At 46.1% G+C, this 18,969-nt stretch overlaps 2 protein-coding genes across 3 annotated transcripts; both read left to right on the top strand.

Moving 5' to 3' along the window:
- Positions 1–940: 940 nt before the first annotated feature.
- On the top strand, positions 941–7,529 carry LOC139404063 (phosphatidylinositol glycan anchor biosynthesis, class A). Of its 2 annotated transcripts, none has more exons than XM_071147181.1 (7): positions 941–1,278; positions 1,439–1,936; positions 2,728–2,998; positions 3,150–3,282; positions 3,366–3,498; positions 4,636–4,842; positions 4,990–7,529. In XM_071147181.1, exons 2-7 carry the CDS (start codon positions 1,490–1,492, stop codon positions 5,281–5,283), a joined length of 1,485 nt encoding a protein of 494 aa, XP_071003282.1. In that variant the 5' UTR covers positions 941–1,278; positions 1,439–1,489; the 3' UTR covers positions 5,284–7,529. The 2 variants fall into 2 exon arrangements, with proteins under 2 accessions (XP_071003282.1, XP_071003283.1); XM_071147182.1 differs by having other exon boundaries at positions 948–1,058; positions 4,990–6,090.
- Positions 7,024–12,397, top strand: LOC139404089 (ankyrin repeat and SOCS box containing 11). Its single transcript, XM_071147184.1, has 6 exons — positions 7,024–7,120; positions 10,775–10,854; positions 10,972–11,079; positions 11,211–11,361; positions 11,467–11,790; positions 12,056–12,397. Exons 1-6 carry the CDS (start codon positions 7,024–7,026, stop codon positions 12,178–12,180), a joined length of 885 nt encoding a protein of 294 aa, XP_071003285.1. The 3' UTR covers positions 12,181–12,397.
- Positions 12,398–18,969: the final 6,572 nt, after the last annotated feature.

The following is an 18,969-nucleotide window of genomic DNA, read 5'->3' as shown; positions in this document are numbered from 1 at the left end:
GTGACATCGGGTGCTGTAGGTGTCATGGAGGGCAGGTAGTTTGCCCCCGGTGATGCGTTGTGTAGACCGCACCACCCTCTGGAGAGCCCTGCGGTTGAGGGCGGTGCAGTTGCCATACCAGGCTTTGTCAGGGTTTTGGGTGACAAGTCAAATTTCTTCAGCCTCCTGAGGTTGAAGAGGCACTGTTGTGCCTTCTTCACAACACCATTTGTGTGGGTGGACCATTTCAGTTTGTCAGTGATGTGTACATCACCTACAAGATTGATCTTCGGGCCCAATGGTCATCTCGCACCGAACTGCCCATGTCTAGGCCATCAAATCAAAGACAATGATTTTGTTTTCAGCCACTGGTAGCTTGTGGGTGCTTTATATGCGCTACAGTCAATTATGAGTGCATGTCTACTTATATTAAAAATATAATTATTAAAATACGCCTACTGTATGATAGTTAGCAAATGAATTAGCTAACTAACATTAGCCTGCCTAGCTGGAACTTCTGAAGAAGGAAAATGTTTTATTTATACACTTTCCAAAAGATAACCAAACAAAAACATATTTACTTTTTATGTAGTAGCAAAATGTCTACCTTATTTGCTTGTATGTTGACTTCTCCATTGATGTTGTTTTAAAATTTTACAGACTTTTCTTAGCAGGATGTACAATCTTGAATTGAATTATGGGGAGTTTCAGGCCATAGTGAACATAATTGTACACTCGCAAAGCCGACTAAAAACTAGGGCTGAGGGGCTTACATTGCAAACTTCCCTTGCTTGGCTGATCATTTGAACCACCCTCCAAGATGGCGACGGGGATTCCCCCAAGAGCATAAGGCGAAGGTAAGCCGACGAGGGTGTGTCTTTTAAGTGTTTGGACCGCATCCCAGGTGTTGAACGCACCAGACGCAGTGAGTCTATTCCTGACTACTACAGCAGGAGGCAGCAATAACACCAGATTCTAGAAGAAGAAGAAGAAGAAGAAGACAATCTGAAGCAGACCAGGAAGCGACGAGGTTGTTTTGATTGACAGAAATTTGAATGAAGATGGGACTGAGACAAAATGTAGGTTTATATCAAACAAAAAACTATTTCGCTTTGTTTTGAAGGTAAGGTCGTAGTCTCTCAAGTCCCAATCATCTAAATGTTCTCGGAAGCATTACAGCAAACATACTAGCTGGTTTACCTAGCCTCATTTCTAACTTGCTAGCTACGTTAGCATGCTACCTCCAAGCCACAAATTAATCGGTTATCTATGGGAATCGTTGTCCAAGCCACTACAAAGGTAATTCCTCGACTTGCTAGCAACTGCTTATTCATAGATACACTTTGGTAATGACGCTTATGGAAAGGTTATGTTGTAGTTAGATCAAGTCATAGGTTAATCTGAGCAGATTGTGTAGTTGTAGCTATCCATTGACATGTTTATTTCATTGTTTACTCAGGTGCATGGCTCCTCTAAATGTAAGACGCCTGTATGAGTGACGCACACCACCATGGGCCAGCGAAGGAGGGGGGCAGCTTTCCACGCTCCCCCAGCCAACAGACACCCTGATGGGCTCACAGTGGCTCCTCAGGCCCCTGCCGGGAAGCACAACATCTGCATGGTGTCAGACTTTTTTTACCCCAACATGGGAGGGGTGGAGAGCCACATCTACCAGCTGTCTCAGTGTCTGATAGAGAAGGGTCACAAGGTGGTGATCGCCACCCACGCCTATGGCTGCAGGAAGGGGGTCCGATACCTGACCAATGGGCTCAAGGTCTACTACCTGCCCCTGCAGGTGATGTACAACCAGTCCACAGCTACCACCTGCTTCCACAGCCTGCCGCTGCTGCGCTGCGTGTTTGTCAGGGAGCGTATCACCGTGGTGCACGCCCACAGCTCCTTCTCCGCCATGGGCCACGATGCATTGTTCCACGCCAAGACCATGGGCCTCAACACGGTGGGTAGCAGTCTAACAGAGTTGTGGGTAGCAGTCTAACAGAGTTGTGGGTAGCAGTCTAACAGAGTTGTGGGTAGCAGTCTAACAGAGTTGTGGGTAGCAGTCTAACAGAGTTGTGGGTAGCAGTCTAACAGAGTTGTGGGTAGCAGTCTAACAGAGTTGTGGGTAGCAGTCTAACAGAGTTGTGGGTAGCAGTCTAACAGAGTTGTGGGTAGCAGTCTAACAGAGTTGTGGGTAGCAGTCTAACGGAGTTGTGGGTAGCAGTCTAACAGAGTTGTGGGTAGCAGTCTAACAGAGTTGTGGGTAGCAGTCTAACGGAGTTGTGGGTAGCAGTCTAACGGAGTTGTGGGTAGCAGTCTATCAGAGCTGTGGGTAGCAGTCTAACAGAGTTGTGGGTAGCAGTCTAACAGAGTTGTGGGTAGCAGTCTAACAGAGTTGTGGGTAGCAGTCTAACAGAGTTGTGGGTAGCAGTCTATCAGAGCTGTGGGTAGCAGTCTAACAGAGTTGTGGGTAGCAGTCTAACAGAGTTGTGGGTAGCAGTCTAACAGAGCTGTGGGTAGCAGTCTATCAGAGCTGTGGGTAGCAGTCTAACAGAGTTGTGGGTAGCAGTCTAACAGAGTTGTGGGTAGCAGTCTAACAGAGTTGTGTGCGGTGAAACTAAGCCAATTTTGACCGAAAGTGGTGCACTTTAGGGAAGATGATGCCATTGCAAGATGGGAGCATATAAAGTTCTTAAAATAGTTTGTGTGTCCATTTAGTATAAATATCTAAAAGTTGTTGTCTGTTTACAGGTGTTTACTGACCACTCCCTCTTTGGTTTTGCTGATGTTAGCTCGGTACTGACCAATAAGCTGCTGACGGTGTCTTTGTGCGACACCAATCACATTGTGTGCGTGTCGTACACCAGTAAGGAGAACACCGTGCTTAGGGCAGCACTTGACCCCGAGATTGTTTCTGTCATCCCCAACGCTGTCGACCCCACAGACTTCACCCCCGACCCTTCCCAGCGCTGTGACGACAGGATCACCATCGTAGTGGTCAGCCGCCTCGTCTATCGTAAAGGTAAGGAGCGGTGAGACTATATAATGATAAATGTAGACCCCACATAGCAAGAAGATTAACTATGTGTGCTTGTCGTTTATCAATAAATAAAGCCTGTAGATATGATTGTAGGAATGTGAAGTCTCAACTGCTGCTTATACACTTTTTTTAGGAATAGATCTTCTGGGTGGGATCATCCCAGAGCTGTGCCTCAAACATCCCGATCTACATTTCCTGATTGGTGGAGAGGGACCAAAGAGAATCGTGTTGGAGGAAGTGAGAGAGAAATACCAGCTACACGACAGGTAGAATTAAACAGTGATGTGTGTGGGTTGGTATATATTTGTGGGTGTAGGTGTGTGTCTGATTTCCTTCTCTCTCTCCCCAGGGTGCGTCTCCTGGGGGCCCTTGAGCATAAAGATGTGCGGGGGGTCTTGGTCCAGGGACATATCTTCCTCAACACCTCCCTGACCGAGGCCTTCTGCATGGCTATAGTGGAGGGGGCCAGCTGTGGACTACAGGTCTGTTTGCCTACTGAATATACAGATACAGAGTCTGAGTGGAAAATCTGTCAGACAGTGCAAGAGCTACTGCTAAAATATCTCAATCAGCAAATGCATATGCAATGGAAGGCAGGCTACATCAATGTGACACACACCACTTTGCAATGAGCTGGAGGCAGTATCCTTTTTGAAAACATATACTTTAGAGGCCTCCCGGGTGGCGCAGTGGTTAAGGGCGCTGTACTGCAGCGCCAGCTGTGCCATCAGAGTCCTGGGTTCGCGCCCAGGCTCTGTCGTAACCGGCCCGCGACCGGGAGGTCCGTGGGGCGACGCACAATTGGCCTAGCGTCGCCCGGGTTAGGGAGGGCTTGGTCGGTAGGAGTGTCCTTGTCTCATCGCGCACCAGCGACTCCTGTGGCGGGCTGGGCGCAGTGTACGCTAGCCAAGGTGGCCAGGTGCACGGTGTTTCCTCCGGCGCATTGGTGCGGCTGGCTTCCGGGTTGGATGTGCGCTGTGTTAAAGAAGCAGCGGCTTGGTTGGGTTGTGCATCGGAGGACGCATGACTTTCAACCTTCGTCTCTCCCGAGCCCGAGCTACTACAACAATTGGATACTACGAAATTGGGAAGAAAATTTGGGTAAAAAAAAAAGAAAACATATTAAAAACATATGTTTGTTCCATTTCTAATGGATATTTTCATCTCTGTCACTCATGTGCGGTGCGCTTTGGTTAAGGTTGCTGTTTTCCCGCTAATTGCATTACAGAACGAAACGTTTATACTATAGTAGATTGACAGGCTAGTGATTTTGCTGTACTGGTCTGAGGAAAAGTTCATGTGGACAGTTATTCTAACATCTTCAAAGTGCACATCAGAGTTCAATAAAAAGGACCGCACATCGTTGCACCTTCAACTTTTAATATGAATTACCATATTACCACAAGCTCCGTGAGTGGACACCCTAATCAGGTTATGCACCTAATGCATATGGGTCCAGGAATTTTCTCAAATGTCCAGTAAATTTAAGTTCTGCCTGTCAAACCCTGGTTGGTATCTGCATGTGGCTGGTTGGATGGGTGTCTGCTTGTTATTCTTAACATCGGTGGATTGAGTATGTGTGTGTGGTTAATGAGGTTCATGGAAGTGTGTGTGTGTAGGTGGTAAGTACGCGTGTTGGAGGGATCCCTGAGGTTCTACCTGAGGATCTGATCACCCTGTGTGAGCCCACCGTGCGTTCTCTTTGTGCCGGCCTGGACAGTGTCATTGCTAGACAACGATCGGGCAGCGTCGCCTCCCCAGCTTCCATCCACGCCCACGTCTGCACTCTCTACACCTGGAAGAATGTCGCAGAGAGGACAGAGAAGGTAGGCTCATACATACGTTATATATATTTTGTATGTTTCCTAAATCTAGACTGTGATACCTTTTAATTGACACAGACTGAGATATTGATGAGGTTTAATTCATTGATACTAACACTATGTGTGTGTATCTGCTCTCTGTTCTGTCAGGTGTATGACCGTGTGGCTGGGGAGAAGGTTCTTCCTCTGGACAGACGGCTGCTCAGACTGAGAACCCACTGTGGCCCTGTGGCAGGCTCTATCTTTTCCTTCTTCGCTGTCCTCAACTTCCTCTTCCTGCTCCTTCTCCGCTGGCTCCTCCCAGACTGCCTCATAGACGTTGCCATGGATGCCACAGGGCCCCAGGGGCTGTGGAGGCAGGGCTTGGGCGATAGGAAAGGAACTCACTCTAAAAGTGCCATGTTGACAAAGGAGGAGCCAGGTGGTCAAAAGACCAAGCTATGATGATAACTCCAAGCAAACACAACTCCTTATCCTCAACCTTAATATAACTGCTTTAAAAAATCTTAACTTGACCTCTGACCCAACTACCTAATCACCTGTGGATACTGACCACTCATTGCAGAATGTTTTAAGGGGAACCCTGATGTTTACAATAGGATGAGTGTTCTTGCTCAGGTTAAGACGGTTATAGATATACGTTGTATTCTTTGTAACCCCGGAATGAACCCCAAAACTGAAGTAGTCCTGTATTAATGTTCCACTCATAGTTTTTGTAATTTATAAAGAAGGATATAGGTTGATAGAGAATTATTTGATTAAGGAAGGAGGTTGGGGGTACATCGTTATTACAAAAATGCCACATTGAATGCCACTGGTTGCCATAGACAGCAGTATAAACGTTAAGGGGAGTCTGTAATAGCATAGTTTTGTATTCCAACCCCACCCACTAACCAAGTTCCCTTCCTTGTCCTTTTATGGTTGAATTTCATTTTTTGTAGTTCTCTGCTGTTTAACTGTTTTACTTATATCATGCTTTGCCAATGTCTTTGTTGGGTGGTTCCTCTGCTATGGAAATTGTTTTTTTGTGGTTTTTTTTACAAATGTTTGTGAGCTCATGCTTAAGGCTGTGTGTACCCTGATGATGCACTGATTCCTGAACCTTGACCTATGATGGAAATAAGGAAAGTAAAATCTGTTTCAGGATGACCTATTTTATCACCCTTTTTTTCTGATCAAGGATTTTCAATAGCTAAGGCCTCAAACTTGTTGTACGTCCTGGAATAAAAACATCACTGTTTTCCCTGTAAACATCTTGCCAGACGAAACACATAGCAATGAAAGGGGAGGAGGTAGGATTGGCATTCCTATCTTTTCAAGGCTGAGGGTAGTGCACCATTCACACATCGTTAGGGTTGTAGTCAGGGTAAATAGCATCATTGTTCTCACTATAGGAACATTTTCTGCCTAAAGTGGTTAAGGGTATTGATGAGGGTCAAATGTTTCAAAGATGTAGGAGAGAGTGTACTGTATTGCAGGGGAGGTTCCAGAGGTGCTGGACACACCCATCCCCCCTATACATGTAACATACTAATCTAGCTCAATAGTTTTAGAACAAGTCTGAAAAGTCAATATTGTATGTATGTAGCCCTCATTCAGACTGTTTGTGAAGAGTGAACCACAGTTTGGTAAAAATACGTTTTTACTTTCAAAATACCCAACTAGTCACATTCCAATGTCGATGTACTACAGGCACCATGTTTTGACTGGCTGTTTTGAAGTGATGTCCCTGAAGGAAACAGTGAACCGGACTTGAATGATGTAACGACACAGATATGCAGATAGCTTTACAACTCCCCTCTTAAAATTGGCTTTAGAAAGCCCTAAACAGATTTCTTAAATTCAATCGCACCTTATCCAATTTAGTTTTTCTTACGCCGTAAGGTTGACCTTTGCACATGTTGAAATACCACACCTTATCACCTAGATATCAGAATAGACACAGATGTTCCATTTGTGTGTCTGTGTCTATCCGTCCTATGCTTACCTCTATTGTCATGCAACGGTTCCCCAATTCCACGGAAAGGGGGGTTGTAGGGGTGGTACTCCTTTCCTCAGATTTGGGGGAGGAGGTAGCTTGGGGTCTGATAAGAGGTCTGGGAAAGCCAGCAGTGGACAGACAGGTTTGTGGATCCCACCCATAGCTGGTTCATTCACTGTGGAGGAGGCTGCTGTTGTTTGACCATGGCTGGTGTGCAGACGGAGATTGCCCTGTGCAGTCGGCCTTGGAGGGGACCCTTCCATATCTATGGTGGACTGGCATGCAACTCACTCATGGCTGGTATGGTTTTCTCTTTTTCTTCTGCTGCTTTGTCAAAGTAAATACTGTTTAGCAAGTTTGTGTTCTGTGAGAGCAAGAAAGTTACACTTACAATTTGAGAGAGGCCAAGAGATCTTCAGTGTGTTCTGTGCTTTTGTCTGTGGTATTGGTGTTGTTCAACAGAGAAGGTTGGTGTCCTGAATAAACACATTATACAGTATGTTTTCCTAAGAGTTGAGAACAAGAGTTGGTTCAGATATTTCAGAAAGTTGGTAGAGGCGGTGAGAGAGAGAATGGAAAGAGAGAGCAGTTAGGTCAAGATATATTGGTGTGTGTTTTTAGAAGAAGAATACTGTCTACCTACTGGTTGATTCAATGTTGTTTCCATGTAATTTTAACCCAAAAAATAAATATGATGACGTTGAATCAACGTGGAAAACTGATTGGATTTGAAGAACAAAAGAAGCAACTTAAATCCAATGACATGGTCAAATATTTTAGTTGATAAATCCAACCAAATGTAAATCAACACTAAACGTTGAACTGATATCTGCACAGTGGGTAGCCGACAGATGTATGCCCTGAATAAATATACTGCATATCATTTTTTTTGTGAATGTAAGGGAACCAAAGTCTAGTCTAGTAATACCCAGTGATGGATAAAGTAACCAGTTGCCATACTTGAGTAAAAGTAAAGATACAGTGCATTTGGAAAGTATTCAGACCCCTTCAATTTTTTCACATTTTGTCACATTAGTCTTATTCGAAAATGTATTAAATTACAAATGTTCCTTGTCAAGCTACACACAATACCACGTAATGACAAAGCAAGACATTTTTGAAACTTGTTTTTCTGATGTAGTGACATCATCGCGGGGGGGTTATCGTTAATCACCGCCACAGACGCACACACACAGTGCACATTTTTATTTCAGTCCATTTCCCATCTTCAGTTTAACCATTCCCCCCACAGAGAGACAAACAGATTTTCATGAGGGGGTGTAGAAATTGATAAGATATATTTGTGATGTTAGCCTGTAGCCTATTGCTTCTCCATGGGACATAGATGTGAGAGACTGTTCCATTTAGGGTGACACACATTAGCATTGCCGGAGTAGTCATTGGAAATCAGATTACCCGCTGCTGATGCATTACATGGATCTCTGAATCTGTGTGAGCACGGCAAGCAGGAGAGGTGTTGTTCAGCATATCATAGTAGTAAACGAATGGGTATGAGCTATCCCGAGCGACCTCTGGGATCACTTAACATAAATTGGAGCATTGGGGTAGAGATGCCTGGGGGCTTTAACACGGAACCCAAACCGGCTGCGCGCGTGCGCCATCGTGCATTAATGTATTTTGTCCCCCCCACACCAAATGCGATCACAACAGTTTTGATTGCGTTTGGTGTAGGGGGACAAAATACAGTAATGCACGACGGGGTTTGGGTTCCGTGTTACAACCTTTGATTGGCTTGTGCCATTATTACCGTGCCTTAGCGATGGCCGGAAACATTTGCTTAATCTCAGACCAAACACGTTAAGCACTCGATATATGTGAGTTCGCGACAGAATCAAGTCCATCTCAAAAGCTAGTTGTCGAGTCATCGAGGGCGCCTGCGCCCTTCGGAAGCCTCTTTATGGACAACAGTCGCTACTACATTCTTCTCTATTTTCCCCCCAACTTTTCCCACATTTTGTTATGCTACAGCGGTATTCTAAAATGGGTTAAATAAACATATTTCCTCAGCAATCTTACACACAACACCCCATAATGACAAAGCTAATTTTTGCAAATGTACTAAATATAAAAAACCAGATACCTTATTTACATAAGTATTCAGACCCTTTGCTATGAGACACGAAACTGAGCTCAGGTTCATCCTTTTCCATTGATCATCCTTGAGATGTTTCTACAACCTGATTGGAGGCCACCTGTGGTAAATTCAATTGATTGAATGTGATTTGGAAAGGCAAACACCTGTCTATATAAGGTCCCACAGTTGACGGTGCATGTCAGAAAGAACCAAGCCATGAGGTTGAAGGAATTGTGTTCAGGCACAGATCTGGGGAAGGGTACTAAAAATGTTGGCAGCATTGAAGATCCCAACAAACACAGTGGCCTCCATCATAGTTAAATGAATGAAGTTTGGAACCATGAAGACAAACTGAGCAATCTGGGGAGAAGGGACTTGGTTAAGGAGGTGACCGAGAACCCAGATGGTCACTCGGAGTTCTCTGTGGAGATGGGAGAACCTTCCAGAAGGACAATCATCTCTGCCGCACTCCACCAATCGGTCCTTAATGGTGAAGCAGGGGGATGGCAGCATCAGGCTGTTGCAATATTTTTCAACTGCAGGGACTGGGAGACTAGTCAGTCAGGATCGAGGCAAAGATGAACGGAGCAAAGTACAGTGAGATCCTTGATGAAACCTCCGGAGTGCTCAGGGCCTCAGACTGGGAAAAAGGTTAACCTTCCAACAGGACAACAACCCTATGCACACAGCCAAGACAACGCAGGAGGGGCGTCTCTGAGTGGCCAGATCCCGGACTTGAACCCGATCGATCAAACATTTCTGGAGAGACCTGAAAATAGCTGTGCAGCGACGCTTCCCATTCAACCTGACAGGGCTTGAGAGGATCTGCAAAGAAGAATGGGAGAAACTCTCCAAACAAAGGTGTGCCAAGCTTGTAAGGTCATACCCAAGAAGACTCAACGCTTTAATCACTGCCAAAGGTGCTTCAACAAAGTACTGAGTAAAGAGTCTGAATACTTATATTTATTTTCATATAACATTTGTAAAGATCTGTTTTTGCTTTGTCATTTTGGGATATTGTGTGTCGATTTTAGAATAAGGCTGTAACGTAACGTGTGGGAAAGGTTATGTTCTGAATACTTTCTGAATGCTCTGTATGTTACAGCTACATCAGATATGCAGTAGATATGCAGAGTAACAATACAGTACCTTAATAGAAAATGCCTCAAGTAAATGTGAAAGTCACCCAGGCAAATACTACTTGAGTACAAGACTAAGTATTTGATATTAAATATTCAAAGTATTTCATTTAAAATTCATTATTAGGCAAATCAAACTGCACAATTGTATTTTTTTTATTTACAGTTAGTCAGGGGCACATTCCAACACAGATGTAACTTACAAACTAAGCATTTGTGTTTAGGGAGTCTGCCAAATCAGAGACAGTAGTGATGCACAGGGATATTCTCTAAGTGTGTGATTTTTGACAATTTTCCTGTCCTCTTAAGCATTCATAATGTAACAAGTACGTTGGTGTAAAAAGTACATTTTCTTTGGGAGTGTAGTGGAGTAAAAGTTGTCAAAAAACAAATTCCCCCCCCCCCCCTACTTGAGTATGTGAGACTACATTTCCCTTACAGTGCCTCTCATTTGCACATGACCTCTCCTGGCTGTTCCAACAGCTTTGTCTGATGCATATTCATTTACTTCTGTTGATGAGATGAACCAGTTAGTACAACCAGTTTGGGGGAGAGAGGAAGTCAGTGTGGTTGTTTAGTTCTCCCAGGTAGTGTTTTCTGTGATACCGGGGCAGGAACTGGGCTTCAGTGTCTCTGAGGTCCAGGAGGTTGATTGTCTGATAATGATGTGCTTTGTTTGGACAGGCTACAGTATGCATGATTTTGTGTGTGTTTCCACAGACTTGTGGTCAGACAGGACTCCTCTTCACGATGCCGCCTACCAGGGTAGACTCCTGATCCTGAGGACTCTAGTCTCACAGGTAGACAGTCAAAACCATGTCTTACAGTAATAAAGCTGCCATAAAAATGACATACTGACACTAAACAAAACACACACATCACATAGACATGAAGTCCTCCATCTTCTCCACTCTCAGGGGTTTCCTGTGGACATGCTGACAATGGACAGGGTCTCTCCCCTCCACGAGGCCTGCCTCGGAGGACATTACGCCTGCACCACTTTCCTACTTGAGAATGGGGCCAATGTAAGGACACCATGTTTTTTCTCTCGCTCAAACTAGGAATAATCACAGGTGATAAATGATTGTTTTTACCAATATATAGGTAGCGTCTAACCTAAAGCCGCTTCATGTGATTGCTCTCTGTGTGTCTGCAGGTGGAGATGGTATCGACTGATGGAGCCACACCCCTATTCAATGCCTGCAGCAGTGGGAGTGTTGCCTGTGTCAGACTGATTCTACAGTACAGCCCCAACACCCATGCTGTCCATCACCTGGCATCACCCATCCACCAGGCTGCAAAGCGAGGTAAGTGTGCATGTGGATTTATTTTATGTGCTGTGACTCAGAATGACCATTTCATGCAGCATAATGGTAAACATTGTACTCAGTAAAAGTTGTTTCCCTCCCCAGGTCACAGGGAGTGTCTAGAGGTGTTGCTGTCCCATGGATTCCACATAGACCTGGAGCTGCCTGGTGTGGGAACCCCTTTGTACACAGCCTGTCTGGCCCAGGCCACCGACTGTGTGGAGAGACTGCTGCAATCAGGTGTTGATGTCCAGGGTGGGTGTGGTCATGACACACCATTACATGCTGCAGTGCTAGGGGGAGAAGTCAGGGTGGTGGAGCTTCTGATGGACTACGGGGCTGATGGGAGTTGTAGGAATTCAGACGGGAAGACTCCTCTGGAGCTGGCAGCTTGCGACAGTACAGTCAGAACTACAATACAGAAAAGAGGTGAAAATACTTGTTTTATTAATGCATTCACACGCACATCCATGCATACATGACTCTAACCAAACGTCCCACTGGGAACACAATGTTTTAATCAACATTGTTCCCACTTCATTTCAGTGAAGTTAACTTGAACCAACATGGAATAGACGGGGAATTTACATCTGTGCCCAGTGGGCTATTAGTGCATGTCTACTGATGGAAGGCTATCAACATATCTCATTCCCCTTTGTTCTACCCCCTTACTGCCTCACCTCTTTCTCCCCAGGTCCCTGCACTCTTTCTCAGCTGTGTCGGTTCTGCATTCGGAGGAGTTTGGGACAGGCTCGTCTGGACAGAACATCAGCCCTCTTCCTCCCTTACAGACTCCAGGCTTTCCTGCTTTACCAGTAACACTGAAACTGCAACTTTTTTACAAATGTTTGGTAATTTGTATATATTGCTATTTTAATCAACTTCTACTTGTTCAGGGGTTTTAGCAGTGAGTTGGTGACTGAACAAATGAATGGTTTTGTTTTTCTTGGTTTAATAGAAACTGAGTTGACTGATTTGTAGCTTTTCTCAGGATGCTATATTTTCTAATAAATGGTCATATTCAACATATCCAAAATAGCTTTTCTTTTGTCATAAACCCCTTATGTTGACGTGGACATGTTACCCAATTACATAAACAGTAGGGGAAGCCCCATCAAATACTGTATCAACCCCTGAAACCTGGCCTAGCCATCTACTTGACAAAAGACAAGGTGTCTGGGCATTGTGAGTGCATCTCAACAGTCACCATCTTCTCCCTGATGTCTTTCCTTTGTCTGTGAGAAGAGGGGGATTAAGGCACTGACTGTCAAGAGAAGAGGCATAGCAGATGGAGAGGTGAGGCTCTGGAGTGTTTCCTGTCCTCCTTGTATGCCAGTTTAGATTGAGATTGAAAAGGTCATATCAAATGCCTGATGGCCAATCAGGTCTCCTGAAACAGAGATCACCTATGGCTCATTAATGACATCATGGGATGCTGGAGTACCCATAATGATTGTGATAATAAGCAGAGCCAAAATATCACTTAGGACCTAGACCAAACTATGAATTACCTTGAGGGAGTCTGAGCATCCCACTGTGTGGGAGACTGAGTATGTTAAAATTCAGTGTGAGGGCCTAGGTCGCAGCTGTAAATGAGAACTTGTTCTCAACTGGCCTACCTGGTTTAAATAAAGGTGAAATAAATAAAAAGCAGAATAAAGCAGGTGGTTGGAATGTTGAGTACTGCATGTTCCCTGGAGGGACATGCTATCAAAATCCAATCAGACTTTATTGATTGCATACGTAGTTAAGCAGATTTTATAGCGGGTGAAGCAAAATGTTTGTTACTAGTTACTAACAATGCAGTAAAATGTCAAACGGGTACACAAATATTTAAAATAACAATGAACATCTTAATGTCTGAACGAATCCAATTAACCCAAATAGCAATGTAACAGTAATCTAAATGCAATCTATATGTATCTACACCAGATTAATTTACACAATATATACTAAGAATGATGTACAGCAGTAGCTATATTAGTGAGCTATGCCAAGACTCCAGTATATAAATTAACATGCGTGTAACGGTTTTCTTGATGAGAAGGAGAGTCGGACCAAAATGCAGCGTGATTATTGCGATTCATGTTTAATGAAAAAACACACTAAACACAAACACTACAAAATAACGAACGTAACGAAAACCTAAACAGCCTATCTGGTGAAAACACATAGACAGGAACAATCACCCACAAACACACAGTGAAACCCAGGCTACCTAAATATGGTTCCCAATCAGAGACAATGACGAACACCTGCCTCTGACTGAGAACCATATCAGGCTGAACATAGAAATAGACAAACAAGACATGAAACATAGAATACCCACTCAGATCACACCCTGACCAATCAAAACATAGAAAATACAAAGTAAACTATGGTCAGGGCGTGACAGTACCCCCCCCCCCCCAAGGTGCGGACTCCGGCCGCAAAACCTGAACCTATAGGGGAGGGTCTGGGTGGGCATCTGTCCGCGGTGGCGGCTCTGGCGCTGGACGTGGACCCCACTCCATGACAGTTTTAATCCCCCTCCTAAACGTCCCTAAATAGGTTACCCACCACAATGATAACATGGGACAGAGGGACAGCTCGGGACAGAGGTAACTCGGGACAGATAGGTAGCTCAGCACTGAGAGGAAGCTCAGCACTGAGAAGAAGCTCAGCACTGAGAAGAAGCTCAGCACTGAGAGGAAGCCCAGGCAGGTAGTAGAAACTACCAGAACCTGGCTGGCTGGCGGTTTCAGCAGATCCTGGTCGACTAGCAGATCTGGGAGAATCTGGTCGACTGGCGGATCTGGGAGAATCTGGTCGACTGGCGGATCTGGGAGAATCTGGTCGACTGGCGGATCTGGGAGAATCTGGTCGACTGGCGGATCTGGGAGAATCTGGTCGACTGGCGGATCTGGGAGAATCTGGTCGACTGGCGGATCTGGGAGAATCTGGTCGACTGGCAGATCTGGGAGAATCTGGACGACTGGCCGATCTGAGAGAGTCTGGACGACTGGCCGATCTGGAAGAGTCTGGACGACTGGCAGATCTGGAAGAGTCTGGACGACTGGCAGCTCTGGAAGAGTCTGGTCGACTGGCAGCTCTGGAAGAGTCTGGTCGACTGGCAGCTCTGGAAGAGTCTGGTCGACTGGCAGCTCTGGCTGCTCCATGCTGACTGGCTGCTCCATGATGACTGGTAGCTCTGGCTGCTCCATGCTGACTGGCTGCTCCATGCTGACTGGCAGCTCTGGCTGCTCCATGCTGACTGGCTGCTCTGGCTGCTCCATGCTGACTGGCTGCTCTGGCTGCTCCATGCTGACTGGCTGCTCCATGCTGACTGGCTGCTCCATGCTGACTGGCGGCCCTGGCTGCTCCATGCTGACTGGCGGCCCTGGCTGCTCCATGCTGACTGGCGGCCCTGGCTGCTCCATGCTGACTGGCGGCCCTGGCTGCTCCATGCTGACTGGCGGCCCTGGCTGCTCCATGCTGACTGGCGGCCCTGGCTGCTCCATGCTGACTGGCGGCCCTGGCTGCTCCATGCTGACTGGCGGCCCTGGCTGCTCCATGCTGACTGGCGGCCCTGGCTGCTCCATGCTGACTGGCGGCCCTGGCTGCTCCATGCTGACTGGCGGCTCTGGCGGCTCCATGCTGACTGGCGGCTCTGGCGGCTCCATGCTGACTGGCGGCTCTGGCGGCTCCTTGCAGACTGGCGGCTCTGGCGGCTCCTTGCAGACTGGCGGCTCTGGCGGCTCCTTGCAGACTGGCAGCTCTGGCGGCTCCTTGCAGACTGGCAGCTTTGGCGGCATCCTGCAGACAGGCAGCTCTGGCGGCTCCTTGCAGACTGGCAGCTCCATGCAGACTGGCAGCTCTATGCAGACTGGCAGCTCCATGCAGACTGGCAGCTCCTTGCAGACTGGCAGCTCCTTGCAGACTGGCAGCTCCTTGCTAACTGGCAGCTCTAAGCTAACTGGCAGCTCTATGCTAACTGGCAGCTCTATGCTAACTGGCAGTTCTGAACAGGCGGGAGACTCCGGCAGCGCTGTAGAGGCGGAAAGCTCTGACAGCGCTAAACAGGCGAGGCGCACTGTAGGCCTGATGCGTGGTACTGGCACTGGTGGTACTGGGCCAAGGACACGCACAGGAAGCCTGGTGCGGGGAGCTGCTACCGGAGGGCTGGGGTGTGGAGGTGGTACTGGAAAAACCGGACCGTGCAGGCGCACTGGAGCTCTTGAGCACCGAGCCTGCCCAACCTTACCTGGTTGAATGCTCACGGTCGCCCTGCCAGTGCGGCGAGGTGGAATAGCCCGCACTGGGCTATGCAGGCGAACCGGAGACACCGAGCGCAAGGCTGGTGCCATGTAAGCCGGCCCAAGGAGACGCACTGGGGACCAGCTGCGTAGAGCCGGCTTCATGGCATTAGGCTCGACGCTCAATCTAGCCCGGCAGACACGCGGAGCTGGAATATACCGCACCGGGCTATGCACCCGCACTGGAGACACCGTGCGCACCACTGCATAACACGGTGCCTGTCCGGTCTCTCTAGCCCCCCGGTAAGCACAGGGAGTCTGCTCAGGTCTCCTACCTGGCATAGCCATACTCCCTGTTAGCCCCCCCCCCCCAAGAAATTTTTGGGGCTGCCTCTCAGGCTTCCATCCGCGTCGCCGTGCTGCCTTCTCATACCAGCGCCTCTCTGCTTTCACCGCCTCCATTCTACGGTAACCCTCCTCGCACTGCTCCAGCGAATCCCAGGCGGGCTCCGGCACTCTCCCTGGGTCGGCCGCCCACCTGTCGATCTCCTCCCAAGTAGTATACTCCATACTGTACTCCTCCTTGGGCTGTTCCTGTTGTTTCTTCTCCCGCTGCACCTTAGTGCGGTTACACTCCCCTGGTTTAGCCCAGGGTCCTCTCCCGTCGAGGATTTCCTCCCATGTCCAGAAATCCTTATTGCGCTTCTCCTCGCGCTGCTCCTGCCTGTTGACACGCTGCTTGGTCCGTTGGTGGTGGGTGATTCTGTAACGGTTTTCTTGATGAGAAGGAGAGTCGGACCAAAATGCAGCGTGATTATTGCGATTCATGTTTAATGAAAAAACACACTAAACACAAACACTACAAAATAACGAACGTAACGAAAACCTAAACAGCCTATCTGGTGAAAACACATAGACAGGAACAATCACCCACAAACACACAGTGAAACCCAGGCTACCTAAATATGGTTCCCAATCAGAGACAATGACGAACACCTGCCTCTGACTGAGAACCATATCAGGCTGAACATAGAAATAGACAAACAAGACATGAAACATAGAATACCCACTCAGATCACACCCTGACCAATCAAAACATAGAAAATACAAAGTAAACTATGGTCAGGGCGTGACAATGCGGTGTGTATATACAGTATAACTACGAGGCAGTGTACAATTGTTGAAATGATAGAATGAGCTATGTCAAGAACAGAGTATTTAAATACACAGTGCAAAACCTCTTGGCAAAATATGCTGGTCAGCAGTTCCTGCAAGAGGAAGGCATTGATGCTATGGACTGGCCCGCCCATTCCCGAGACCTGAATCCAATTGAGCACATCTGGGACATCATGTCTCGCTCCATCCACCAACGCCACGTTGCACCACAGACTGTCCAGGAGTTGGCGGATGCTTTAGTCCAGGTCTGGGAGGAGATCCCTCAGGAGACCATCAGCCACCTCATCAGGAGCATGCCCAGGCGTTGTAGGGAGGTCATACAAGCACGTGGAGGCCACACACACTACTGAGCCTCATTTTGACTTGTTTTAAGGACATTACATCAAAGTTGGATCAGCCTGTAGTGTGGTTTTCCACTTTAATTTTGAGTGTGACTCCAAATCCAGACCTCCATGGGTTGATAAATTTGATTTCCATTGATAAGTTTTGTGTGATTTTGATGTCAGCACATTCAACTATGTATAGAAAAAAGTATTTAATAAGATTATTTCATTTATTCAGATCTAGGATGTGTTATTTTAGTGTTCCCTTTATTTTTTTGATCAGTGTATATACTGCATGTATGAGAATGGTGCGTATAGACATTATGTTAATTGAAAAGGTGTGTAGAATACAGTATATACATGTGAAGTGGGTTAAACAGTATGTAAACATTATTAAGTGGCCAGTGTTCAATGGCTATGTACTGTACATAGGGCAGCAGTCTCTAAGGTACAGGGTTGAGTGCCGGATGGTAGCCGTTTAGTGACCGTGTCTAAGGTTCAGGGCAGAGTACTGGACAGAGGCCGGCTAAGCTGTTTTTCAGTCTCTCTGTCCCAGCTTTGATGCACCTGTACTGTCTCTGCCTTTTAGATGTTAGCAGGGTGAACAGCCCGGATGTTGGGGGGTGTGTTGAGGAAAAGTACAGGACAGCAACATTGAAACACCACACACCATAATTTTTCAACCATTTAATCAACACTAAACATCATAATGTCGCCTACATAAAAAACATTTAAAAATGTACTGCTAAAAATATATTGCCATTTATTTTTAACACAAAAACTTTGGCACTGTAAACAAGACAACACAAGCTTGTTCTACAAATAAATGTAGATCAAATAACATGATGGCGTGCTAAACTGTGCTTTTGCAGAGACACCAGAAAATGCTCAAACAACAACAAAATATTAAATTCACCCAGAGAGAATGACTTTTTATATTTATCAAACAATGAGAAACACAAGTATCACTTTGGACAACATCAAACTACTCTTGGTGTCACGCCCTGACCTTGACAAGGGGTGGTTTGTTTAGTTTTTTGTATTGTCTAGGGGGTTTTGTATGTCCTAGGGGGTTTTCTAGTCTAGGTGTTTATATGTCTATGGTTGCCTGGATTGGTTCTCAATCAGAGGCAGCTGCTTATCGTTGTCTCTGATTGGGAACCATATTTAGGTAGCCATATTCCTTGGTTTATCTGTGGGTTATTGCCTATGTATAGTTGCCTGTGTCAGCACTAGTGTTTATAGCTTCACGTTCGTTTTATTAGTTTGTTTAAGTATTCTTAGTTTAATAAATAGGAATGTATTCTCATCATGCTGAGCCTTGGTCTCCTCGTTATGACGAACGTGACACTTGGACATAACTGTCAATTTTCATCTGAACCAAACAATCAGATATTCAGAGTATTCAGAAAGTATTCAGAACCCTTGACCTTTTCCAAATTGTGTTACGTTACAGACTTACTCTAAAATTTATTTAAAAAATAATAATTCTCATCAATCTACACAATACCCCATAATAACAAAGCAAAAACAGGTTTTTAGAAATAGCTGCAAATGTATTACAAATTTAAAACTGAAATATCATCTTCACATAAGTATTCAGACCCTTTACTCAGTACTTTGTTGAAGCGCCTTTGGCAGCGATTACAGGCTCGATTCTTCTTGAGTATGACGCTACAAGCTTGGCACACCTGTATTTGGGAAGTTTCTCCCATTCTTCTCTGCAGATCCTCTCAAGATCTGTCAGGTTGGAGGGGGAGCGTCGCTGCACAGCTATTTTCAAGTCTTTCCAGAGAAGTACAGGCTCTGGCTGGGCCACTAAAGGACATTCAGAGACTTGTCCCGATGCCACTCCTGCTTTATCTTGGCTGTGT

This window comes from Oncorhynchus clarkii, chromosome 3 (genome assembly GCF_045791955.1).
Source record: "Oncorhynchus clarkii lewisi isolate Uvic-CL-2024 chromosome 3, UVic_Ocla_1.0, whole genome shotgun sequence".
NCBI lineage: Eukaryota > Metazoa > Chordata > Actinopteri > Salmoniformes > Salmonidae > Oncorhynchus > Oncorhynchus clarkii.
This window is presented reverse-complemented; position numbering and strand designations above follow the sequence as displayed.

Excerpts from the sequence above, each read along its gene's own strand:
- LOC139404089 (XM_071147184.1), top strand. The coding sequence starts at position 7,024 with ATGGCTGGTGTGCAGACGGAGATTGCCCTGTGCAGTCGGCCTTGGAGG. Across the intron at positions 7,121-10,774 it reads ATGCAACTCACTCATGGCTG|ACTTGTGGTCAGACAGGACT; the intron begins GTATGGTTTTCT and ends GTGTTTCCACAG. Across the intron at positions 11,362-11,466 it reads CCACCAGGCTGCAAAGCGAG|GTCACAGGGAGTGTCTAGAG; the intron begins GTAAGTGTGCAT and ends TTCCCTCCCCAG.
- LOC139404063 (XM_071147181.1), top strand. The coding sequence starts at position 1,490 with ATGGGCCAGCGAAGGAGGGGGGCAGCTTTCCACGCTCCCCCAGCCAAC. Across the intron at positions 3,499-4,635 it reads GGGCCAGCTGTGGACTACAG|GTGGTAAGTACGCGTGTTGG; the intron begins GTCTGTTTGCCT and ends GTGTGTGTGTAG. Across the intron at positions 4,843-4,989 it reads TCGCAGAGAGGACAGAGAAG|GTGTATGACCGTGTGGCTGG; the intron begins GTAGGCTCATAC and ends CTGTTCTGTCAG.